A 26,711-nucleotide genomic window follows, 5' to 3' on the forward strand; every position below is an offset into this window, starting at 1 on the left:
GCAAGGGTCTCTCCTGTTCACCACTCTATGCCCCAGTGCCCAACACTGCGTTTGGCACATGGTAGATAGTTTAATTGGTTGGATGGATTCTTAATATTTAAAAACTTCTTAAACACGTATTTAACTGGGATAAGGAGTTGGCCAGTTTAATAATTCTTCTAAATCTATTAGACCATGCTGGGATATCTCTTTGTAAAATAAAGACACCTTGTTTGGGAGACTTACATTTTTATAAATTCCATTTTTCTTTTGTGTTTACTTTGGTTTCTGATTACCAGATGCATGTTATATAGCCCTATATGCTGAACAAAATAATCTGACCTGGCAAAACTTGTACACTAGAAATTTGTGCTATTTAGAGGAATGTGGTAAGTGTATCACATAATACTTATTTTATTTGGTGTTCTCTGCTTTTCAGAGTTGATGCATTCTTTATATCCCATTGGAGAATATATTTATGAACTACTTAAAACTGTATATTTAAGGAATGCAGCAAGTTTGGTTTTATAAAATGCTTGAGGGGTGTGTAGAGGGCATTGCAGATAGGCAGCAAAACAAGCCCTTTATTTCCAACTTGCCATCTAGATCTCCTGACATGTTGGTTAGAGATTTTTAGCTCCCCATACTCCTCTATACTTCTCCAGCTCCTTTGTAAAACACTGAATTGTTTTTTTAAGAAGTTATTTATTTTTTTTAATGAGTTGGGATTTTAAGGAAGCTAGAGTGTTTCCTACATGTGATGGCAAGCTTCAGAACTCTGGTGTGCTTCTTAGATAATTCCTTAGGTTATAATAAGATTATAAACAGATTAACAATTAGTGGTTTAAGGGAGAACAATCTTGGGACCATGTTTTAGTGCAAGAAGATCATTCTAACAGTCATATATAAATAAAAATTTTATGATATGAGTGGTTTTCAAAAAAAAAAAAACCTCAGTGATGGTACAGACAATTCTTGATTATTCATGGCTTGATTTCTGGATTATTCATTCTTGTTTCTCCTATTACCTCATTATTTTGTTGTTCATAGTAGCTTAATTAGTGTGAGATAGGAAATGCAGTGTTTTGAATTTCTATTAATTGAATATTACTAGCCATTTATGATGTTTTTTAGGGATTTAAAATTAATCGGAAAAAATGAGGCGCCTGGCTGGTTCAGTTGGTAGAGCATGCGACTCCTGATCTTGGGGTTGTGAGTTTGAGCCCCACCTTGGGTGTAGAGGTTACTTTTAAAAAATCTTAAGGGGATCCCTGGGTGGCGCAGCAGTTTGGCGCCTGCCTTTGGCCCAGGGTGCGATCCTGGAGACCCGGGATCGAATCCCACATCAGGCTCCCGGTGCATGGAGCCTGCTTCTCCCTCTGCCTGTGTCTCTGCCTTTCTCTCTCTCTCTCTCTGTATGACTATCATAAATAAATAATAAAAAAAATAAAAAAATAAAAAAATAAAAAAAATCTTAAAATTAATGGAAAGGTTGAATTGTCAGTTTCTTGTATAATGTCTTTATTGGAAGAGATTGGAAGTTAATCAGTATATAGTATTTTAACATTTATTATTAATTGGATATATTTTGTCTTACTCCTTTTTCTTTAGGCAGCCATCAAGTACCAGATTAGCATGGAAATATAACAAGAAAATTATATAAGAAAGTTATACACAGGATTAAGAGCCTCAGACTCAGCCTATTTTCTCTTTTTTTTGTTACAGACATGTCATTTGGTTTTATATAATTCTCTCAGTTACGAACTACATCTTTGACTTTCAAAACCAGAAATAATATCCCTCCTAAGGCCAAACTAAACTTATTTTGGTCACAAATGGTATTCATCTGTTGTCCATATGACGTTATTGGTATTTAAATTGATTGTAAGTTCCTTGAGGGAATAGATCAGAGGTACTATTTTTTCCCCTTCGCTGTTCAACACAGTGTGGTATTATTACGAAGTGGTTATTTATTAATGAGGAAGACTTTGGGATGTAGGTTTCTTTTATTGTAGAAGAGCCTTTTTTTTTTTTTAAAAAAAAAAAAAGTAGGTTCTGTGCCCAAAGTGGTGCTTGAACTTATGACCCCAAGATCAAGAGTTGCATTGTTTTACGGACTAAGCAAACCAGGTGCCCCTAGCTAACTCCTTTTAACTATACTGTACATCATTAGCAAAAAGCTGTAGAATTTTCAGGCATCTTGTATTATGGTTTAAACTTGTCATAAGGATTTTAGGACCAGTACAAGAGTCACATCCTATTCCTAGTTAGGGCATAGGTCTTCTTAAGCCAAAGTAGAGAATCATAACATTTTATTTTTTTTAATTAAAATTGGAACATTTATTTATTTTATTTTTTTTTAAATTGGAACATTTATTGTGTGACTAATCGTTGAAATCCTTAAGATGAGCTGGATGTTGCAATAGCTGCCCTCTTAAATTTAGGTGGTGTTCTTCATGGAATCCATGCCCGAATCTGCATTAATACAATTTTTGGGTGCCTCATTTGGCCAGTCCCAGTGATATTTTTTCTCTTAGCCTTGGCATCTCAGTTATACTGTCTCTTCCGCTTGGCAAGTTAGCCACATTTGCCACATGTCGACTTCTGAATGTGGTAGGCCTTATAGCCATAGCTACTACACAATGTGTGTGTCTTACTGCAATGCTTTCCAGTGATTATGTTCCCCTTCATCATCTTGTTTCTGTGGCTAAGACCAAAGCGAGACTCATAACAAAATTTAAAAATAATTGTCTGTAATGTAAGCTTTTTCTTTGTATCTGTTGTTACTGTTGTGGGACCACAGCAGTTTATAACGAATCCATTTCTAGAGAAGGCAATCATGGTGTCTGGGTGGCTCAGTCAGTTAAACGTCTGATTCTTGATTTCCGGTTAGGTCATGATCTCAGGGTCCTGGGATCAAGCCCCTTATTGGGCTCCCTACTCAATGGGGAGTCTGTTTGCCTCCTCCTCCCTCTGCCCCTTCCCCTGCTCAGGCACACATGCTCTCTTTCTCAAATAAATAAATAAATCATAAAAATAAAAGAAAAAGCAGTCAAATGCAAGGGAAAAAAATCCTTATTTATTAAAGGACAGAAGCAGACCTTGGGAAATTTAGTTTTTGAGTATACATAGCCTTCCCAATATTTTTCATTTGTTTGTAATAAATATGGCATCCCTTCCCTTAAAGGAATTGTTTGTCTTAGAAGAAAGAAGCAAACCATTGTTTTACCCACGTAAATCTATGAATATATTTCTGACATTGGAGTGTTCCAGAAGATGATAAAGAAATGATAGCAGCTCCAGAAATACCAACTGATTTTAATCTACTACAGTAAGTATATTATGAAAAATTTTAAATACTTTTTCCACAAAATGGGAAATAGTTTAACTTCAGTTAAAATTACTTCTACAGAAGACCTAATAAATTATATATAACTTGAAACAGTTTATATCAGTGCTTATTGGTCTCTGTAATAGTAATTTCGTGTATTTTTGTACTAAGTTTTAAATTTATTTTTTAATTTAGATATAGTACAGTTATTTTGCTGTGCAGTTCTTTTTTTTTTTAAATTGCAGTTCTTTGAATCCATATTTGATTTTACAATAGCAACTGTTTTGAGGGAGTGCCATTAAATTCTTCAAGTTAGTAAGTATTCTTATTGGTAAGGAATATATATACACACACACACACACACCACATCGTAGTATTTAGTATGTAATGTTAGATTTCTTTTATAAAATCCACTGGTAATATAGGCTTAACCAAATCTGGGAAGGTAGGATATGCTTTCCATATATTTTTTTCAGAAAGAAATTGCATGCTTAATGGCATGGTATTTAAATATTGCATATTTAAAGTGACTTCAACATAGATATTTTCTTTACTTTGGTCTTAAGAGCTACCTATACTCTTTATTCAACTTTTATTCTAATTACTCTTTAGTATTTGATGTAGGAAGAAATTTGAGCTGCTGTATGTAATAGTAGTTTTCCTTCTAAGCTGCAGTTTTCATGAGATGCCTCCGTGAAAAGGGAACCTTTAAACTGCCTTTGGATCCCTTTAACTTTACACACATATACACCATATATACTATATGCTGTTGGAATCTTGATATCACTTGATACGAAAATAGTTTTGATTGCTAAAAATTTGAAAACATCAGATAGATACCTTTGTACATAAAGGTAGCTGGTGTCTACTTTTGACTTTATAGATTTTCATTTTTAAAATAATTTTATTATCTTCAGTGCAGACTAATAACGTCCACTGGGATATTGCTAGTATTTCAAAGTATGCTTTTAATGGGATTTTAACCCCGTTATATAATGAATCTATTTTAAGATTCTTGAGGAAAATTTGTGTTTGAGGCAGGATATGGGATAGTCTAAGAAAAAAATAATTTTTGGTTGGACTTTTATGAACTTTCTTAAATATGTTAATTAAGATTGGAGACAATTAAGAATATTTGTATTATAAACTAGACTACTGACTATTACACTACCTCAAGTAATTAAGTCCTGAGATAGGATAACGAATAAGAGGGAATTGATGTTGTAGTAGAGGTAGAATAGACAGTATTTGGTTGGGTATGTGAGATGGGGAGCATGGTAAAGAGAAAGGAGTAGAAGAGTCATATGATAGATGACTCATGAAATTTCAAGCCACTGAAAAGTTAACTTAGTATGCTCCATAAACATACCAGCATGGGTTATTTTACTTAGGAAAGGTGGTGCTGGTGTTCTTTGGATTTTAAAGCAGAGGAAAACATTCGAGAAAGACAGATTTTCAAGAATAATTTCTCTGGTTAGGGATATTTTAGATTCCTATCCTGATTACTCACTTCAGCTTTCTTCATAAGGTTTTCCAGTTAGTAATCAAACCTCTAGTGGCTCATTCTTTTAGTTGGGATAGCCTGGAGATGAGGATTAAGAGCGTAATTGAGCCTGTGATTACTCTGTGGCCATTGGAATATTGCGGAGAATAGTAATTGTTTGCAAACTTATAGCAGATACTGAGCTAAGAGAGCTGGTATCCCACAAATGTCTTGGGAGGAAAGAGGTATTACTTACATATACAGCAAGATACTTAAAAATTTTTTCTTTCTTTCTTGCTTTTTTTTTTTTTGCAAGGCCATATAGGCATGTGGGAAGAATATTGATGACAACAATCTTCTTAAAGATGTAACAGGCATGAGTTTCAGGGTTAATATTATGGTAGTCATTCAGCTTTTGGTGCATTTATTCTGGGAAATGATATTTATTATAGTCCCTTTCCTCACAACTTCTAGGACACAGTTAGGATTGTCTCTATACATTGTTTAAATTACTTTGTAGGGTAAGTGCTATAAATAGTGATTTTTTTTTCCTTGCTAGCACCTTAACCACTAGTGTAGATAAATAAAGTATTCCTACCTCAGAGCCTCTGGACAACTGGTTATTGTGGCAGTAAAAGAGGAAATAGAAGAAATCTAGTTAGAGAAGACTAGCTTTAGAAAGAATAGCTTTGCAAAAAAAAAAAAAAAAAAAAAAAAAAAAAAAAAAAAAAAAAAAAGAAAGAATAGCTTTGCATTTTGATTCCATTTGTTTTAAGCAAAACTGGTAGTAAGATTACATATTTGAAGTGGTAAAACTTTTACCTTTTATGGGTGTGGCTCGATTCTAAAATCTATTATGACCCAAATTCCAAGTGTGCCTTGCCTTAAGCATTTAAATGAGGGTATGTTACTACTATTAAGGTAGTTCAACCCATGTTTGCATATATAGGAAGCATTACACATGTGTATTTAAACTAGTCTTCTTCCTTATATGTGAGAAAATCCAGATTATATAAAACACTCCACCTATTCTAAAATAAGGGAGAATTTTTAGAATTACAGATTTACATCTTGGAGGATATTGAAGCAACTTTAGAGATTTCATTCTTTCTTGCATATACATTGTTTATAGGTGAAAAGATTGAGGGGTTGTCACTTGTCTAGGGTCACACAGTTTCTTAGTACTAGACCCAGTTCTCCTGAATGTAGTTTACCACCTCTTTACTTCGTAAAGGATTTTGATCAGTTACCACTTCCCTATTGTATTTCAAATGATTTAGTTTGTAAAAATGTTTTATATATATCCTTTCAGAAATACATACTTTGTATAGTTATTCTTAGATTTACAAATATTTTTTGAGTGAGAGAGGATTGGTCAGAGGATCCTTTAATATTACTAAAAATTCCCTAATAAAGGTCATCCAGTTCCTAGTGTTAAAATACAGTCTTATCTGAACTCCATAGTCTTGAATCAGAAAATGAAACTAGCCATTACAATAGAATACTGTAGTTCCTAGAGTTAAAAGATGTTTAGATATTTTTGTTTTAGTTTATTGTTTTATAGTTGGTTATATAATTTTATGTTTGGTAATATGCTATGGTATGATGTTTTGGGAAAGCATCTTAATTATATTTAATGCTTATAAGGAGTTTTGTAAAGAGTTAACCAAGCCTTTCTTTTAGAAAATATGGCAAAAATTAGAAACTCCCTATATTTCTAAGGAAAGTTTTAAATAATTGCTTATCTTTCTGTCACAGGGAGTCAGAAACACATTTTTCTTCTGACACAGATTTTGAAGACATTGAAGGAAAAAATCAAAAGCAAGGCAAAGGAAAAGTATGTACAGAATATATGACTTTATTTTGGTTCTTAAGGTCATTTGTATACATATATGCATATACATATAAGAAGATATATGTAGTTGTTTTAGTTATGTTTCAGACATTATCTTTTAAAAGTGCCTTTTCCCCACTAGTAAGCCTTCTGAATACATATGGTTTCTTTGGCTTTTAGGTCAAATATCTTTTGATTATCTAGTTCCAGTACTGTAAAGTTGAAATTAATAATACGTCATTGTTTGTTTTTAAAAAAACTTTATTACGTTTTTAATTTTTATTTCCAGTATAGTTGATATAGAGTATAATACTAGTTTTAGGTGTACAATATAGTGATTCAGTAATTCTATACATTACTCAGTGCTCATTATGATAAGTATACTGTTTAATACCCTTCACTTATTTCACCCATTTCCCCCACCCCATAACCATCTGTTTATTTTCTGTAGTCTGTTCTCTTAAGAGTCTGTTTCTTGGTTTCTCTCTTTTTTTCCTTTGTTAAATTCCACATGAGTGAAATCATACGGTATTTGTCTTTCTCTGACTTATTTTGTTTTTTGTTTTTTCCATGAAAGTAATTTTATTTTGTTTAAAATTTTTTTTTTTACTGGAGTTCAATTTGCCAACATTTAGCGTAACACACAGTGCTCATCCCACCAAGTGCTCCCCCTCAGTGCCTATCACCCAGTCACCCCAACTCCCCGCCCATCTCCCCTTCTATTACCCCCTGTTCATTTCCAGTGAGGGTGAGTTATTTTGATTAACATTATACTCTGTAGCTTCATCCATGTTTTTGCAAATGGCAAGATTTCATTCTTTTTTTGTGGCTGAATAATTTTCATATATATATATATATTGCTGATGGACATTTGCACTGCTGCCATAATTTGGCTATTGTAAATAGTGCTGCAGTAAACATAGGGGTGCATATATTCTTCCGAATTAGTGTTGTGGTATTCTTTGGGTCAATACCCACTAGTGTAATTTGTGAATCATAAGGTAGTTCTATTTTTAATGTTTTAAGGACCTTCCATACTGTTTTCCACTGTGGCTGCATCAGTTTGCATTCCCACCAACAGTGCATGAGGGTTCCTTTTCTACACATCCTCACTAACACTTGTTGTTTCTATTTCTAATAGTTTATTTTGTAAAGCATAGTATGCTAAGCACAATGTGATATTCTGTTGGCTTTATTTTTTTTTCCTGTTGGCTTTATTCACACATGAGTAGTCAAATATAAAGCAAAGCAATCAATAAAACTTTTTATTCTAAAGCATCCTAAAAATGTAACCTATAACCAGTTTAAATCTAACAGGTTACAATTGACAAGAATTTTACTTTTTATAAGTAATGCCAAGGATAAAAACTAACAAAGTGAGGGGGCACCTGGCTGGCTCAGTCAGAAGAACATTTGACTCTTCACTTCTGGTTCATGAGTTCGAGTCTTACATTGGGTGTAGGGATCACTTAAATATAAAGAAAACTAAAAGAAGAAAAACTAACAAAGTGAGGTTCTGAGTAAATAGAGTGCAAATTTAGAATATGAGTGTGTAGCTTGAGGGCTCTGGATAACTTGGTGAATGGATGAATTATTTTGCTCTTTTGGAAAGTATATTTGATTCTGTGCATGTGTGTAAATACATTGTGCAAAAGATGACTTGTTTCTGTTTACCATTTTCTTTCCCAAAATGAAGTTTGGATTTATATTTTCTTATGACACACTTATATTTTTTAAAATTTTGTTTAAATGAACAAGTAGATAAAGAATAAATTATTTATTTAAAGAGAACATGAACAGGCCTAAGGGCAGAGAGAGGGAGAGAGAGAATCTCAAGCAGACTCCATGCTGAGCATGGAGCCAGCCCTACTTGGGGCTCGATCTCCTGACCCTGAGATCATGACCTAAGTTGAAATCAAGAGACAGACACTTAACTGAGTCACCCAGGTGCCCTGACAGATTTAAAAAATCTAAATAATACAAAAATGCACAATGAACAAAGTAAATTTCCCTATAAACCTTTCACACAGAGGTAATGTATTCTTTAAACATTTTGATGAACATTCTTTTATTCGTATAACTGCTTATAAACATGCACACAGAATTTTATTTAAATGGATTCATACTATGCAAACTGTTTTCATTTGCTTTTAAAAGTCAGTAGTATGTTGTGTGCAGCTTTCCTATCAATGAATTTTTCTTGTCATTTCTAATGATGTTAGAGCATCCCATTTGATGTATGGAATATAATTTATTTAACTAGTACTTGGCATATATTTTTAGAGTTCACATAATCCATGTTTCATAATTTCAAATGCTTTTTTAGTTCTTAAAAAGAAGTTTTGAAGCAGAAAAAGTGTGAATGAATAAAATGTTAACTCATGACTATTAAAGATAGCCATAATTCTAGTGGGTAGTATATGGTTATTCATTAGAAAACCATTTTTTTTTTTGGTTTTGCAACCATCTTGCAAAACTGAAATCTACTTTTGACTTTGTTTTTTTAAAAGATTTTATTTGTTTATTCATGAGAGACATGGAAAGAAAGGCAGAGACACAGGGAGAGGGAGAAGCAGGCTCCTCCCAGGGAGCCCGATGTGGGACTCAATCCCAGGACCAGGATCACACCCTGAGCCAAAGGCAGATGCTCAACTGCTGAGCCACCCAGGTGTCCCCTACTTTTGACTTTGATTTAATTTGCAGATTAGGACAAGATGCACAGTGGTATCTGAATAGAGAGCTCTCCAAAGTTTTTGTGCCACAGTTTATTATTTTTAAAATTTTTTTTATTTTTTAAAGATTTTATTTATTTATTCATGAGACACACACACACACACACACACACACACACACGCAGAGACACAGGCAGAGGGAGAAGCACGCTCCATGCAGAGAGCCTGACGTGGGACTCAATCCCCGGCCTCCAGGATCAGGCTCTGGGCTGAAGGCGGTGCTAAACCGCTGAGCCACCGGGGTGCCCTGTGCCACAGTTTAACTTTAGATAGTCACTGCTATGAGTAAGGTGTTTAGGGCTCACATTAACATATTATTATAGTGATAATAATAATTGCATTTTGACAGTATGCTATGTATGTTCCAACCACTGTGCTAATATATGTTATCTTATTTAAAATTTGAACCACCCAGAGGATTAGAAAACGTCCTTATTTTATAGATAGGAAACTGGTCCAGAGAAGCTCAGTGGTTAAAGGATTTGAGCCCATATCTGTTAAAAGGTACTCTTAATCCACTGTATGTACTATGCTACCTCATAGTCTTTTTTTTTTTTTAAAGATTTTATTTATATGAGAGAGCAGAGGAGAGAGAGAGAGCGAGAGCGAGCGTGCATGTGTGTGAACTAGGGGCAAGGGGAGAGGGAGAGGGAGAAGCAGACACCCTGCTGAGTAGGGAGTCCCATGTGGGTCTCCATTCCAGGACCCTGGGATCATGATGACGTGAGCTGAAGGCAGACGCTGAACTGACTCAGCCACCTAGCCACCCCTGTAGTCTTTCTTTTTCTTTTCTTTTTTTAAGATTTTATTTATTTATTCATGAGAGAGACAGAGAGAGGCAGGCTCCTGTGGGGACCCTGATGTGGATCTCAATCCCAGGACCCTGGGATCACTATCTGAGCCAAAGGCAGATGCTCAACTACTGAGCTACCCAGGCACCCTATCCTATAGTCTTTCTTTAGAGATGTTTTTCATCCACAAGATTGTACCCAGGTTAGTATGTTGATTTCTTGTACATCCCTGTATTATGATTCCTTGCACGTTGTTTTTTTCTAGCATAGCATATTCATTGAGCCATTTTAATTATACTAGTTTTCCATACCAACAGGGAATATTGAAGCATATGATAGATAAATTGCAAATATATAGTTCCATTTAATTAACATTAACATTTTATTCTTTCCTAGTGTACTCTCTGTAGTTGATCTTTTCTTTCACCCTTATCTCTGAAATTCCTTTTGCTGGGGACAATAACCTTTCATTCTACAATTAGGAATTAATGACTTAGGTTCACAAAGACTGACTCTTATTAGCAAAATAATGTAAATTAACAAGTAATAGATTTCAGTTCTTAGGAGGGACTTTGAAGTAGTTGTTAAAAGAGTAGGGTGATTTTGGACTCTTGAGGAAGGAGGAAGGACCCTCCATGGAACAAAGTATAGAAACGTACAGGCTGTCAGTAGAAATATGTTTGTAGACCTGGCGGTAGATCAGGGGTCTGCCAAACTACAGCCTGTTTTTATACTGCCTATGAGCTTAGAATGGTTTTTATATTTATAAAGGGTTATAAAAATAAACAAAGAATATGTGACAGAGATGGAATGTGGTGGCCCGCGAAGCCTGAAATATTTACTGTCTGGTATTTTATAGAAAGTTTGCCGATCCTTACTCTAGATCATAGAAATGTGTAGGTTGATAAGAGACCTGGAAATAATCTAATCTGTAAAGATTTAATACAACTCTATGACCTTTTAGAAATGAGGACTCTGAGTTAGGAAAGACTTGCTTTTCTATAACAAGGTATAAAGGCTATGGGAGGTATTTTATAACTGAGGCATGTAGGCAACCTTTTCACTGATTTATGAAGTCCCCACTACCCAATATTGACAATTTCCTTATAAAGGGGCTTCATTTCCATAGTGTTCATTAACTGAATTATCATGATAAGTGTTATCACCAGTTGTACAGAGGAACATGATTTTTAAAATTTGAATTTGCCTTCATTTATCCAGAATAAAAATGAGGTTGATATACCTATTCATACTTGTAAAAATTCCCTTGTCAGTGTACTGCAATAATTTATAAGACTAACATTAGATAGGATTTAAAAATTTGAACTAAGTTTGAGTTATGTATTTGATAAAGTGTTTTGCTATTCTTGCTGCCCACTGCGGTCTGTACCTTAAAGAAGCAACCCTATGAGATAGGCACAGTTTTATCTTTACTTTACAAATTAGAAAATCTGAAGCACAGTATGGTTAAGTAACTTGCCTAACATCACTCAGTTAATAGGAATAAAAATTTGGACCATGAAGTCTGTCAGTTTTCAGTGTCACATGAGGTGGCTGATAGTATAAATAAAAAAGTTGATACCATAAAGAGGCTGTCTCAACCATATCATTTTATTATGGCATATGTGTATGGCACTCTTCTTTAGGTCAGGGTTAGGCATGTTATAATTATGTATCCTTTTAACTGCTTCAGCTGTATCTTCATTTTGAATTTTCAAGGATAATAATATAACTTAACTAACTTGTATTTTTATGCAGACTTGTAAAAAAGGCAAAAAGGGCCCAGGAGAAAAGGGCAAGGGTGGAAATGGAGGAGGAAAACCTCCTTCTGGTCCAAACCGAATGAATGGTCATCACCAACAGAATGGAGTTGAAAACATGATGTTGTTTGAAGTTGTTAAAATGGGCAAGAGTGCTATGCAGGTAATGTTTATTGTGTTCTTCCCAGTTTATTTGTACATTTTAAACTTCAGTGAGTTATATGAAATCCCGGAATTTTCTAATTGCATTAAAAAATTCTAACATTGCTTATTAGAAAACAACAAAATCATCAGAAATAACAAAGTCATCTGTCTGTTCAGACCATATGACCTTTTAAATTGTGTCTTGAATGATTTTCTACTGCATTATTTTCTTTTAATGGCATATAATAAAAAATCATTTGCTCAAAAAATATGCTGATGTAAATTATGAGTTTTCAATTTCCTCTGAATTTGTATGTCTGCCATTAAAATACGAAATCCTTGGCCCATATAGAATTCTTGGTTGAGTGACCTAATACAATCACTACCCACTTTATTGAATTGAGTTATGTTGATCACTATTGTCTGTTAAAGTTTATTACTTGTGCTATTTCTTAGGAAAAGAGTAAAAAGTAAGAGTCATGTCCATGTCAAATCATCCTAATTTTGTTTCTTCTGCATAATTTTATGACAATAGAAGCATTTAGGGTTTACAATGGAAGCTAAACCCACATGGTTTCTAAAAAATTGGATAAACCCTATACTCAAAAGAATATACATGCTCAATAAAGTTATTTTTTAATTTATAAAAGCTACAGGGAATTGCTTTCAGAGAATTAATTTTAATCAAAAAAGGTGCACATGGATGGTTTATGGAGAGCTAGCCATTTAAGCTTTCTGTTATTAAAGAGTAACACCTTCAAATCTTGTTTATAAATATGGACTTACCTGAATATGTATGGTTTTGTAAATAAATTTTAAGTATCAAATGGGACTGATAATAGCATTCTGACATGTAATATAAAAATTGTTAGTTGTTTTGAGCTATCCCCAGTTGTATAGAGGAATATGATTTTTAAAATTTGAATTTGCCTTCATTTATTCATGTATGGTTTGCTTTTTCTATAGTTGTCATGTGGGTATGGATTTTATTTCTTTAATGTTTTAAATGATTATTTCATATATACATTTGATATTTTTAAAAACAATATCTCATTATATTATAGTGCTATGGTTTAGTCATTACCTAATTTAAAAAAAGTTATCCCCTTTTCTCTAGTTCGCATTTGGGTTAATTTTATCAAAGCAATACATTATCTCAATTATATATAGCATTTCATTACTTTCCTTTTTATTTTTATATAATACTTTTTTCTATAGTGTTTTATTGTAAGTTGTTAAATGCATTGGTCTTTTTTCTGGATGTCTTTCATTTTTGTTAACATCAGAAATTTCAACTTGTATCCACAGCTAATTAGGCTGTTCTATTTTTTTTTCTAGTCTATGGGGTTTTTAACTTTTTGACTCATCAAGAAAATTTTAATATAAAATGTTGAGGATTAAATTTTATATTTAATTTTTTTGTTATTGGTATCTCCATGTTTAAAGAGTGAACATTTTCCTTATTTTTGTGTTTATTATGGTTTGTCATATATTAAGGTTGTATCTCTGCTTTTTTCTGTTTCTAAATGTGCTTTCACCCTTAAAGTGGGATGTCAACAGTCTCTCTCCATTGATTTCCCTGAATCTACTCTACACTTCCAGTTTGTTTTGTATACTCCCACTTGTGTTGGTAATACAAAATTAGATCAAGGAAGTTTCCTGTGTACAAGCTTCCAGCAGTTGTTCCTTATCTAAAAGTTCCAGCCCAGATTTCTTTTTATGGTTTGCTTGTTATTCCCCAGCCACAGTATGTACCTCCACTCCCATACCTTTCTTTTTGTTTTTCCCTTTGCCTGGAATAGTCTTCTTTCCTTCTTTCCACGTCACATAAAATTAACTTAAGTCACATGTTACTCTTTTGAGTAGCATTCTTAGGCTCTTTCTCCCCTTGAATATGGGTGTTTCTTACTCTTCTCTTTATATTGTAGCACTTAATATAAATATATTAGCATATTGTATTATAGGTATGCATATGTCTGAATTTGCTTCTTATTAATTTCTTGATCAGGGACTGTATATTATTCATTTTTTTGTATTCCAGGATATACCTATTTCAGTCATTATAGGTGAGAGTAAGTATAAGACTGGTTGTGGTTTTAAAGTAGTTCTTACATTTAAAAAAAAAGGAGGGATCATGCATACATATGCCCCTAGTTTATTAGATAATACATGTTGAATTTTATTGAATGAATTCTTAGCATATTATCTGATAATTAAAATTTTTAAAGAGTTACCTTGTATTTTTATTACATCAGCCTTGTATTCCTAGTAGAGATTCTATTTGATCTGTCTGAATAACTTTTTAATGTGATGTGATATTTTGGGGGTAAGATTTCATTAAATATTTTTGTATCTTTATTGATGAAATAGCCTTTCTTCCAGTTATCTATTGCTGTATAACAAATCACTCGAAGCTTAATGATGTAAAGGAATGATCATTTTACTAGGCTTAATGATTATGTTGGTATAGAATTCAGACAGAACTAACCAGGTATGAAATTGTCTATGATGCCATCCACGATGGTTACAGCCTTACCTGAGACAGCTTTAATGCTCAGCAATTGCATAAACAGTTAAGATCTGTAATATCTGGAGGCACCTTTATTCATGTTTGGTACCTAGCCTGGACTGACTTGAAGGCTGGGTACAACTGGGACTGTTACCTGGAGTACCTGCAAATGGTTCTTGAATGTGGCTTAGGTTTCTTACGGTATGGCTTCTAGGTTTGGAGTTTGTCCTGAGCAGGAGTGCCTAGTTTTCTAGTGCTCCAAGAACCCAGTACAAAAGTTGAATGTTGTTCAATAACTTAATCTTGGAGGCATCATTTCTACTGCCTTCAGTCCTAGATAAGGTAATGTTAACCCCACTTCTTATTGAAGAACATTGGCAGACATTTTGGGCCATCTTTTATTTTATTTTATTTTTTAAAAAGATTTTATTTATTTGAGAGAGAGGACATGAACAGGGGGGAGGAAGATTGGGAGTGAGAGAAGTAGACTCCTGAGCAGGGATCCTGACATGGGGCTTGATGTGGGGCTCGATCCCAGGACCCTGGGGTCACAACCCGAGCTGGAGGCAGATGCTTAACCGACTGAGCCACCCAGGTACCCCTGGGCCTTGTTTTAAAACTCTCACAGTCCCATAATATATTCTCTTAATATTTATTACCCGTATCATATTTGGGAATAATCTTAAACATGTCTCTTTTATAAATTGATTTAGTTTACATACATAAGCTATTGTAAAATATAGAAAAGGACTGAAATCTAGAAATTAGGTAAAATTTTAGAAGATCTCCAGTCAATGTCTTTGAGCCAGGTAATTTTTAGATAATATTTCCTTTTTATTTTCTTTAATTTACACCAAATTTTACATAATTTGTTCATTTATTTTATAACCACATTTCATATTTATTGGTACATAACTTAAAACTTTTTTCCTCCTGATGATACTTAAAAAAATATTTATTTATTTATTAGAGAATGTGTGTGTGCACACTGAAACTTAGGGGAAGGACAGAGAAAAGAATCTTGAGCAGACTCCCCTGAGTGTGGAGCCCAACTCAGGGCTTCATCTTATAACCCTGAGAGACCCTGAGGTTGTGGCCTGAAGTGAAATCGAGTCGGATGCTCAACCAGTGGAGCCACTCTGATACCCCTATCATCCTAATTTTTAAAACTTGGCTCATTTAAAAATAGTTTTCATCTGCTTTATGGTTTCCTCTTCGATCCCCCAAGGAATAACTTGTTGCTTTTTATTTTTTTAGCTGTTTTATTTAAAAAAAAAAATACTATGTTGAAACACTCCACATAACACAAAATTCAGCCTTTTTTTTTTTTAAATTCACCCTTTCAAAATGTAAATTCAGTGGTGTTTTAGTTTACATAGAGTTGTGTAGCCATCACCACAGTCTAATTTTAAAACTTTTTTAATACCCCAGAAGGAAATATTGTGCTAAGATTCTTAACAGTCACTTTCTTTTCACCTGTCCCGGGTCTAGGCAACCACTAATGTACTTTTTATAAATTTGCCTTTTCTGGACATTTCATATATATGATTCGTTCAATATGTGGTCCTTTTTGAATGGTTTCTTTGACTTAGCATAATGTTTTCAAGGCTCATCTATTTTGTGGTATGATAACTTCATTCTTTTTTATTGCCAAATAATACTCCATCTTGTTTATCCATTCATCTTTTGATGCACACATTTGGTTGGTTTCCACTTTTTGGCTATTGTGAATACTGTTATATGTATTCTTGTACAAGTTTTAGTTTGGTCATAAGTCCTCATTTCTCTTGAGTAATATATACCTCGGAGTTGAGTTGCTGGATCATATGGTAACTGTTTACTTTTTGACAAGCTGCCAAACTTTTTCCAAAGTGGCAGCACCATTTTGTATTCTTACCATCAGTGTTTTAGCATTTGATTTCTCATATCTTTGCCAACATTTGTTACTGTCTGTAATTTTGATTAAAGCCACCCTAGTTGGTGTGAAGTGGTACCTTATTTTAATTTTGAATGCCATTTCCTTGGTAGTCAGTTACATTGAGCATCTTTTGATGAGCTAATGGCCATTTGTATATCTTATATAGAGAGAGCTATTTTCATAATCTTCATCTATATTTTTAATTAGATTACTTGGCTTTTAAAAACTATTGAATTGTGAGAGTTCTTTATATAGGCATACCTCAGGGGTATTGTCGCTTGGGTTCCAGATCACTGCAGTAAAGCAAATACCACAATAAAGCAAGTCAGATGAATTTTTTTTTGTATCCCAGTGCCTATAAAAGTTATGTCTATACTATACTGTAATCTGTTAAATATGCAACAGCATTATGTCCAAAATGTATCTATCTTAATTAACAAGTACTTCATTGCTAAAAAATTCTAACCATTATCTGAGCTTTCATTGAGTTGTAATCTTTTTGCTGGTAGAAGATCTTGCCTCAGTGTTGATGGCTACTGTGACTGATCGAGTGTTTGCTGAAGGTTTGGGTGGCCATGGCAGTTTCTTGGAATAAGACAACAATGAAGTTTGCCACATTGATAGACTTCCTTTCACAAATAATTTCTTTGTAGTAGTATGTGATACTGTTTGATTGCATTTTACCCACAGTAGAACTTTTTTCAGAATTGAGGTTAGTCTTCTCAAACCCTGCTGCTACTTTATTAAACATCTAAGCTGATGTAATATTCTAAATCCTTTGTTGTCATTTCAACAATCTTCATGGCATCTTCACCTGGAGTAGATCCCACCTCAGGAAATCACTTTCTTTGATCATTAAAAAGCAGTTCCTCATCCGTTAAAAGTTTTATCTTGAGATTTCAGCAATTCAGTCACATATTTAGATTCCATTTCTAATTGTAGTTCTTTTGCTATTTTCTACCACATCCTCAGTGAAATTTCTACCACATCCACTCTAAGTCATGAAAGCCCTCAGAGCCATCTTTGAGGGTTACAATCAGCTTCTAAAGTCCTGTTAATGTTCATAATTTGACTTTTTCTCATAGATCATGAGTGTTCTAAATGGCATCTAGGATGATGAATTATTTACAGAAGGTTTTCAGTTGACTTTGCACATATCCAACAGAGGACTCACCATGTATGGCAGCTATAACCTTGTGGAAATGTATTTCTTAAATAAGATTTGAAAGTTGAACTTACTCCCTGATCCATGGGCTGCAGAATGGATTTTTTGTTAGTAGGCATGAAAACAACATGAATGTCATTGTACATCTCCATCAGAACTCTTGGGTGACCCAGGTGCAGTGTGAATAAACAGTGATATTTTGAAAGGAATCTTTTTTCTGAGTAGTTGGGTCAAAAGTAGGCTTCAGATATTCGGTAAACCATGTTGTAAACAGATATGCTCTTATCCAGTCTTTCTTGTTTCATTTGCAGAGCATAGGCAGAGTAGCTTAAGCATAATTCTTAAGGGCCCTAGGATTTTTGGAATGGTGAATGAGTCCTGGCTTCAATTTAAAGTAGTCAGTTGCATTAGTTCCTGACAAGAGAGTCCATCTCTCCTTTGAAGCTTTGTAAATAGGAATTGACTGCTTTCTAGCTATCAAAGTCCTAGATGGCATGTACTTCCAATATAAACCTATTCTGTCTGCATTGAAAATTTATTGTTGTGTAGCTACCCTGGTTAATTATCTTAGCTAGTTTTCTGGATAGCTTACTGCAGTTTTTACATCAGCATTTACTTTTTCACCTTGCACTTTGATGTGAAGGAGACCCCTTCTTTCCTTAAACTTCATGAACCTACCTCTGCTCTCTTCAGTCTTTCCTTCTGCATTTTCTTTACCTCTCCCTTCAGAGAGTTGAGAGTTGGAGCCTTGCTATAGATTAGGCTTTGGCTTAAGGCAGTGTTGTGGCTGGTTTGATTCTTTTATCTATACTTCTAAAATTTTCCCCATATCAGCAATAAGGCTGTTTTACTTTGTTATCATCATGTGTTCACTGAACAACACTTTATTTTCTGCAAGAATTTTTCCTTTGCATTTATAACTTGGCTGTTTGGCTCGAGGCTTATCTTTTGGCCTATCTTGGCTTTCGACGTGCCTTCCTCAGTAAGCTTAATCACTTCTAGCTTTTGATTTAAAGCGAGAGATGTGCAGCTCTTCCTTTTACTTAAGCACTGGGGGTCATTATAGGGTTATTAATTGACCTAATTTTAATATTGTGTCTCAGGGAATACAGAATCTGAGGAAAGGAGAGAGATAGGGGAATCAGAACATATGCAGCATTTATTAAGTTTGCTGTCTTACATGGGCATGACTCATGGTGCCCCAAAACAACTATGATAGTGACATCAAAGAACTCTGGTCTCAGATTATCATTAACAAATATAATAATAATGAAAGAGTTTAAAATGCTGAATAGAATTAGCAAAATGTGACAGATGCAAAGTGAGCACCTGCTGCTGGAAAAAATGGCTTTGATAGACTTCGCTGACACAGGGTTGCCACAAACCTTTGGTTCATAAAACGTGCACACACATACAAACACAAATACAGCAGTATCAGAAGTGCAGTAAAATGAGATATGATACTATAATTTTTAAATACTATATAGTATATACAAGTATATATTCTTTTATATACTATAAAAGCACTGTGGGTGCTTTTCTCATACTTGATGGATGGAGTCTATTGAAACACAAAACTTAATTATGGTTAAGTGAAATTCATTTTTTTTCTTTAGTCTCATGCTTTTAGTCTAATATCTAAGAATACTTTGCTTAATGTGTCTATGAAGATTTACTTATGTGTTTTATACTGTTAGCTGTTTTTTTTAAAAAAAGATTTTATTTATTTATTCATGAGAGGCAGAGGGAGAGGGAGAAGCAGGCTCCATGCAGGGAGACTCTATTGATCCTGGGATAGCAGGATCATGCCCCGAGCCAAAGGCATACGCCACACCACTGAGCCACCCAGACATCCCTATGGTGTTCTTACATTTCAGTCTTTGATCCATTTTAAGTATTGTGTATGATCTGAGTTGGGTCCAGCTTCAGTGTTTTTTTTTAATTTTTAAAAATATTTATTTGAGAGAGGGAGAGAGAATCTTAAGCAGGCTCCACACCCAGTGCAGAGCCTGATGTGGGGCTTTAACTCACAACGTGAATCATCAAGCTGAAATCAAGTGCCCAGGCACTCCCAACTTCATTCTTTTGCATGTAGATATCCAGTTGTCCCAGTACCATTTGTTGAAAAGACTAGGCTTTCTTCATTGAATTGTCTTGGCATCCTCGTCAAAAATCAAGTAATCATCAATAAGAGGTTTTCTTTTTGATTCGCATTTTTATTCCATTGATCTACAGTTTTTGTCCTTAATCCAGTACTGTGTTTTTTTTTTAATTTTTTTTTAAATTTTTTATTTATTTATGATAGTCACAGAGAGAGAGAGAGAGGCAGAGACACAGGCGGAGGGAGAAGCAGGCTCCATGCACCGGGAGCCCGATGTGGGATTCGATCCCGGGTCTCCAGGATCGCGCCCTGGGCCAAAGGCAGGCGCCAAACCGCTGCGCCACCCAGGGATCCCCCAGTACTGTGTTGATTGCTGTGGCTTTGTAGTAAGTTTTGGAAATAGTGAAGTATGAGTTCTCCAACTTTATGCTTCTTTTTCAAGATTGTTTTGACTATTGTAGATCTCTTGCATTACCATAAGGATTTTAGGATCAGCTTTCTAGTTTCTGCTAAGAAGCCAGCTGGATTTTTAATAGGGATTGCATTGAATCTGTAGATCTCTTTAGAGAGTATTGTCATCTAACAATATTAAGTCTTTAGATTGGGGGAAGCCCAGGTGGCTCAGCTGTTTAGCGGTGCCTTTAGCCCGGGGTGTGATCCTGGAGACCTGGGATCAAGTCCCACGTCAGGCTCCCTGCATGGAGCCTGCTTCTCCCTCTGCCTGTGTCTCTGCCTCTCTCTGTGTGTCTCTCATGGATAAATAAATAAAATCTTTAAAAGTCTCTAGATTGGTAAACTGTCCTACTTATATTTAGTCATCAATTTGTTTTTGTTATTAATATGGGACTATGAGTGCTCACTTTTGAAAAAAATTATTTGGTTCTGCATTTTCTCACTGACCCAGCCCTTTACATCTTTTTAAAGATTTATTTATTTATTCATTCATTCATTCATTCATATGAGAGAGAGAGAGAGAGAGAGAGAGAGAGAGAGGAGAGGCAGAGACACAGGCAGAGGGAGAAGCAGGCTCCACGCAGGGAGACCGATGCGGGACTCGATCCCGGGTCTTCAGGATCACGCCCTGGGCCGAAGGAGGTGCCAAACCACTGAGCAACCCGGGCTGTTCCCTTTACATCTTTTAAAAAGATTTTTGTTTTCATTCCATTGCAGTGTTAATATTTTAAGTGTTATTTGTATTTAGTATAGTATCTTAGTCAAAAAGAAATATGGGGGTGATTTTTTTTTTTTTTTTAAATTTTTTATTCACCTATGATAGTCACAGAGAGAGAGAGAGAGGCAGAGACACAGGCAGAGGGAGAAGCAGGCTCCATGCACCGGGAGCCCGACGTGGGACTCGATCCCGGGTCTCCAGGATCGCGCCCCGGGCCAAAGGCAGGCGCCAAACCGCTGCGCCACCCAGGGATCCCCATGGGGGTGATTTTTTAAAATAATTTCTAGGATATCCTTAATGTCACTAGAAAAAATAAGTAATTTCACTTTATAGAATTGGGTCCCCTAATTATTTTTCACATTCTTTTTAATGCAAAGTAAACTGAAGACTGATCATTATGTGCTGTCAGGTGATTATTTTCCTGAATTTGGTTCTCTTTTGTTGTTAAAATTTAACATTAAGTTTTAGTATACAAATATGTATATATTAATTTGAAGTAATGAGATACTACTTAATGTTGGAATTTAATGACTAATCAAACTTAATTCTTAGAACATTAGCAAAAGCTAATGGTTTTTTTTTTCCCCCTCCTCTGCTTGTAGTCGGTGGTAGATGATTGGATAGAATCATACAAGCATGACCGAGATATAGCACTTCTTGACCTCATCAACTTTTTTATTCAGTGTTCAGGCTGTAAAGGTAAGATACATTTATTTTGGAAGCAGAATGTTCTTAAATGGTCTCTTTTTTTTCCACCTAAATATATATTAGCACTTTATGTGGAAAATAATGCCAAGATACGGAATTGTTAGCATTATAATCATATAAAATGTTTATGGAAAAAAGAGCAAAGAACAAAGTTAGGAACTCTGTTGAGGCAGTTGTATTCATGTGCGAAAGTTAACTAAAAACTTGGCAATTTATAATTGTTATATTACTTTTATTAGATATATTTCCCACTTTCAGCATCTGGTTTTAGGAACAAAGAAATGGATTAAGAAGGGAGGAGGAAGATAATGAAGAGATACAGGTTCAAGTGGCAGGGAATTGTAAAGTGTAGGGAGTTTAAAAGTGCCATGAATAACAGTAAGTAAATAAGTAAGTAGGTAAGTAAGTAACTAAGTTAAGTAAGGTATTGGTGAAATTTCTAGGTGTTTTTTTTAAAGTAGAGAAGTTTTGGAGTGGGGTCTTGTTGCAAATGTTTTCACTTTATTTAAAAAGCTTTTGAAATAGGAGTAGGGAAAATATAAAATATAGTAGTGTGGTCCCTGGGGCAAAAATATTTACTGCAGACATTTGGCAGGGGGACAAAATTATGTAAGTTGTGGTGTGTCATACATCTTGATCTGGATCAGTAAATGATTCAGACAAAATCCTGGACAGGTTATGATCTATTCTGTTTCTCCCTAATACTTGGCCTGTTCTTGAAATTTTAGAAGTTGTCCAGGAAAATAAATGTTACAAAGTTTTCCATGAGTATTACATTTTTTTATGGAAGTGTCACCAAACACATGTGAAGTTAGGAGGAGGGAAATTTGCTTAAAAATAGATCCAAGAAGTTAAGATCCTAAAGAATGATGTAAGCAAATCTGTTAAATAAATTCCAAGAAGCAATTTATTTATATCTACTCTTATAATTCTACACTAATACTCTAAAAATACTGTTATTGGAATTGTAAAACAAGTAACATTTTTTTTTTTTTTTGTTTTTTGTTTTTTTTTTACAAGTAACATTTTTAATTGAATTTTTATTATTTTGATTTTAACTTTGAAGGTGACATTTTAGTAAAAATAAAGTTAAATAGTTACATTCTTTTCACATTACTTTTCCTTTAATTAGCATAGGATTAAATCCTAATTCTCAAAATTATACTGTTTGGTGGAAAATTTAGATACCTGACTGTATATAAGGATTTTATTTCCAGTTAGGTTTTTAAAAATTTTATTTTAATTCCAGTATAGTTAATATACAGTGTTTTAGTAGTTTCAGGTGTACAATATAGTGATTTAATAATTCCATATAAACAAGTAACATTTTATAAACTGATGCATTTTATTGGAGGTTGATCACAACATTCAGTGCAGCATGCATACTAGATATTATGTATGTGAGGCCAGATAGACAAATATTAACTTCTTGAGTCTAATCTGCATAATACTGTTATCAGTTTTGAGAAATTTAAAAACTGTCTTTTTAGAGAATTTAAAATCTTAGAGCACAGAGAGTTATCAAGTTTACTTCTTAGCTAGAGGAAGTTGCAAATCAATATAGAAAATTCTACTGACTCTGCTCAAAGGAAATGTAATAATGACAATATGATGAATCAGATTATACTTAAAAAAATAGGACAAATTAGTATTATTTATATTTTGTCTGTGTCCAGTCCATCTTTCTGGAGTAGAAGGAATCGGGTACCTGTTTGTTGTATTGTGTAATCAAGGACCGTGTCCTTTCTCTTCAGATTCTTTCAAAGTGGAACGTTGATTGCAGAACGACTGAACAGGTGCCAGAAATAACTTGATGAGTTGAAATTCTGAATTTTATCTTTAGTCTTCCCTGTTACACTGTAGTTTGGTCAGTTTCAGTTTCCTAGTTAGGCTTCTGAATTGTAATTTTAAAACACGGCTATAGTCAGCATTTTCCCTTAATCAGCTTCATTCCTTTTCTGGCACCATTGTGTTTTATGAATCAGGAGCTTGCCAACGGAACCTTTGGATATACTTTGCTGTATGCTAGATTGTCCAGATTTTTAAAAACTGAAGGTGTTAAAAAACTTATCAGGTAGATTTAAACACTGCTATAGTGTTTATTTTAGAATCAAGAAAGCTCCATAAAGGACAATTTGTTTTGTAATCAAAGATAAGATCATTAAGTACTTTCAAAACACACTTAGGATTATTTTGACTCAATTCTAAGTGAGTTAGAAACATTTTTTAAAAGATTTTATTTATTTATTCATGAGAGACACACAGAAAGAGGCAGAGACACAGGCAGAGGGAGCCCAATGTGGGACTTGATCCCAGAACCCTGGGATCACGCCCTTAGCTTAAGACAGATGCCCAACCACTGAGCCACCTAGGTGTCCCAGAAACATGTTTATATGTACTGTACTTTAGCCTTTTTCCTTTGGACTGAGGATTGTGATTATGAGCATCAGTTATTTTACCATAGTTTTGCCTTCAGTATCTGTTGAGGTGTGGAGGGATATTTGACTCTATGCTGAATGGCTCCAGACTGTTGGGGTTGCCAAAATTGTGGCCAATGTTTCCTTCTTTCTTTCCTGGTCAGCTGTCCTTTTCATTTTACTAGTTTTTAGCAGTGTCTCTGCATATCTCTTACAGTCCACCCAGTAGGCTCAGACATTGTGTCCTAGTGGCACCTTCACACCTGCCCCAGGAGTGATGTGCATGGATTCTGTGACAGCTATTTTTTTCTGCTTATTTTTGGGTTTCGGGCTGTTTGTTATATGGAGAGAGGAACTTCAGAAATGGGGCAGTTGTCAAAATGTATGCTGTATGTTTGCTTTGAGATTTATTTATATATACATGTTTATTTTGTAGAAATAGTTTCAGGGATTGAGTAACTTATTCTCCTATAGCTTTGCCAAGTTTATAGCACCTGGGTATAAAATACAGGAAGGTTCTGAAGATAGATATATCCATGGCTTAATTAAAATTTAAAAACTCTTCAAAAGGTTTTTGAGAATGTGCTTCCTTAAGCAAGAGAAATGGTGCCTTCTTCCAGATTTGTTAATATTTTAAAGCAATCATGTAGTTCTTTAGTGTTGTGGTAAGTAAGGGCTCTTCACAGGACCACTAGAAGCTGATCTTTCTTGGGGGTGTCAGCATGATGTAGATGAATAATCTCAAGGTATTTAACTTCTTTGTTTTGTTCTTTACTTCCTCCTCTGTAAGGCCAGTATATAGTGCCTGCCTCATATTTACGGTATTCATAGTGATATGACTGGCAAGGAATAAGTAATCTAGCAATAGAAGTATGGTTTTTGATAATCTAGTTTTTATATTTGTTCCTTTTTAAATAATCTGATACCCCATCAGTGGAAATTCATGTATGTCTTCTTCCTACACATTTTTTCCTAGAAATCCCTTTTCTGGTATTTGATCTCTACTTGGCTTTTACTACTTCTTGTAATATGCATCCTTTTTCCTCCCCTCTCCTATCTTCCTTTGAAATTATAAATGTCCTTATCAGATTCTTTCTCTCTGAAACACCTGATTTATGCTATTTTTTTTTTTTTTGGTCTGACTGATAGCTTTTATTGTCATTGTCACTCATTAGGGCATTTCTTATGTACTACCTTCAATAGTTTTTTTTTTTATAAATTTATTTTTTATTGGTGTTCAATTTACCAACATACAGAATAACACCCAGTGCTCATCCCGTCAAGTGCCCCCCTTCAATAGTTTTTATTTTTCCTCCCTCCTTCTCTCCCTCTTTTTCTTCCTACCTTCCTGTTTTTGTTATTCTTTATTTAAACTTCCAACTAGATGACAGATGGGCAGAAACTACAACTTAACTTTTTGTGTTTATTGGAAGCCCTTTTAGAGGATGATGAGATGTAGTTGCTATATAGTGCTTAATAAAGAAACCTGGCTAACGTGGACTCTACCTATCACTCATTTTCTTATTCAGGTTTATCCTTAAAGTTTTAGTTGTTACCCTGGGTGCTGCCTCACCTTTGATGACATATATTAAAAGGGATTAAGCCAGTATATATATTGTAGGCAAGAGTAGATTAAGGAGAGTAGAAATGTGATAGAGACTGACAGTGTAAGCGACTGACTTAGAAGTTCTCTATTTTATTCATTCTACAATGTATATTAACTTCTTACACTTGGAAATTTCAGGAGTTGTCACAGCAGAAATGTTTAGACATATGCAGAACTCTGAAATAATTCGAAAAATGACTGAAGAGTTTGACGAGGTAACTTACTACCCTAAATGCTTTGATAATTTTATGCATGTTAATCTTGATTTACCCTTGAAAGGATTGTGAAATTCTGAGTATTATTGTTATGGATAATAGCTTTGTCTATCACATTTAATCAAATGATAGAAGTGACCTTGGGCAAGTTGTTTTCTTAACATTGGTTTCATCATCTGTGAATAATACTCTTTGGTAATAATACTTCTCTTATAAGCCTGTTATGGATTTAATTCAGTAATGGTTGAAAAATTTCTTAGCATTTTATAGTGCCTGGTGTATAATAAGAACTTAATAAATGGTAGCTATCATTATTGTCAAAAAATGAAAACTTCAAGAAAGAATATAATTTAGTGCCTAAGAACATGTCTTGAAATATTGTTAAAGATACATTTGGTCAATATTTGGGGAACCAGGTAGCTTAGGCAAAGGATTGTATAGTTGACCCTTGAATGGAATGAGGGTTAGGGATGGTGACACCCCCCTGCCAAACATGGTAAAAAAAATATATAACTTTGGCTCCCCTGAAACTTGTATAATAGCCTAATTTTCACTAGAAGCTTTACTGATAGTCGAGTAACAAACATTTTGTATGGTATATGTATTATATACTATGTTCTTATAATAAAGTAAACTAGAACAAAGAAAATGTTATTAAGAAAACCATAAAGAATGGGATGCCTGGGTGGCTCAGTGGTTGAGCATCTGCCTTTGGCCCAGGGCGTGATCCTGGAGTCCCAGGATGGAGTCCCACATCAGGCTCCCTGCATGGAGCCTGCTTCTCCCTCTGCCTGTGTCTCTGCCTCTCTGTGTATCTCTCATGAATAAATAAATAAAATCTTAAAAA

General features: G+C 34.5%; 1 protein-coding gene across 10 annotated transcripts in view; it reads left to right on the forward strand.

Moving 5' to 3' along the window:
- Positions 1 to 26,711, forward strand: part of STAG2 (stromal antigen 2) — a 136,475-nt gene that overhangs the window by 52,607 nt on the left and 57,157 nt on the right. For 9 of the 10 annotated variants that reach the window (XM_041740544.1, XM_041740541.1, XM_041740537.1 and 6 more), the window contains 5 exons: positions 3,167 to 3,310; positions 6,552 to 6,630; positions 11,909 to 12,073; positions 21,521 to 21,617; positions 25,788 to 25,864. In XM_041740544.1, the coding sequence (XP_041596478.1) occupies positions 3,267 to 3,310; positions 6,552 to 6,630; positions 11,909 to 12,073; positions 21,521 to 21,617; positions 25,788 to 25,864 (462 nt within the window). In that variant the 5' untranslated portion in view covers positions 3,167 to 3,266. Of the gene's footprint in view, positions 1 to 278; positions 369 to 3,166; positions 3,311 to 6,551; positions 6,631 to 11,908; positions 12,074 to 21,520; positions 21,618 to 25,787; positions 25,865 to 26,711 lie in introns of those variants that run through there. The other variant, XM_041740540.1, reaches the window with a different exon arrangement.

Source organism: Vulpes lagopus, chromosome X (genome assembly GCF_018345385.1).
Source record: "Vulpes lagopus strain Blue_001 chromosome X, ASM1834538v1, whole genome shotgun sequence".
Lineage (NCBI taxonomy): Eukaryota > Metazoa > Chordata > Mammalia > Carnivora > Canidae > Vulpes > Vulpes lagopus.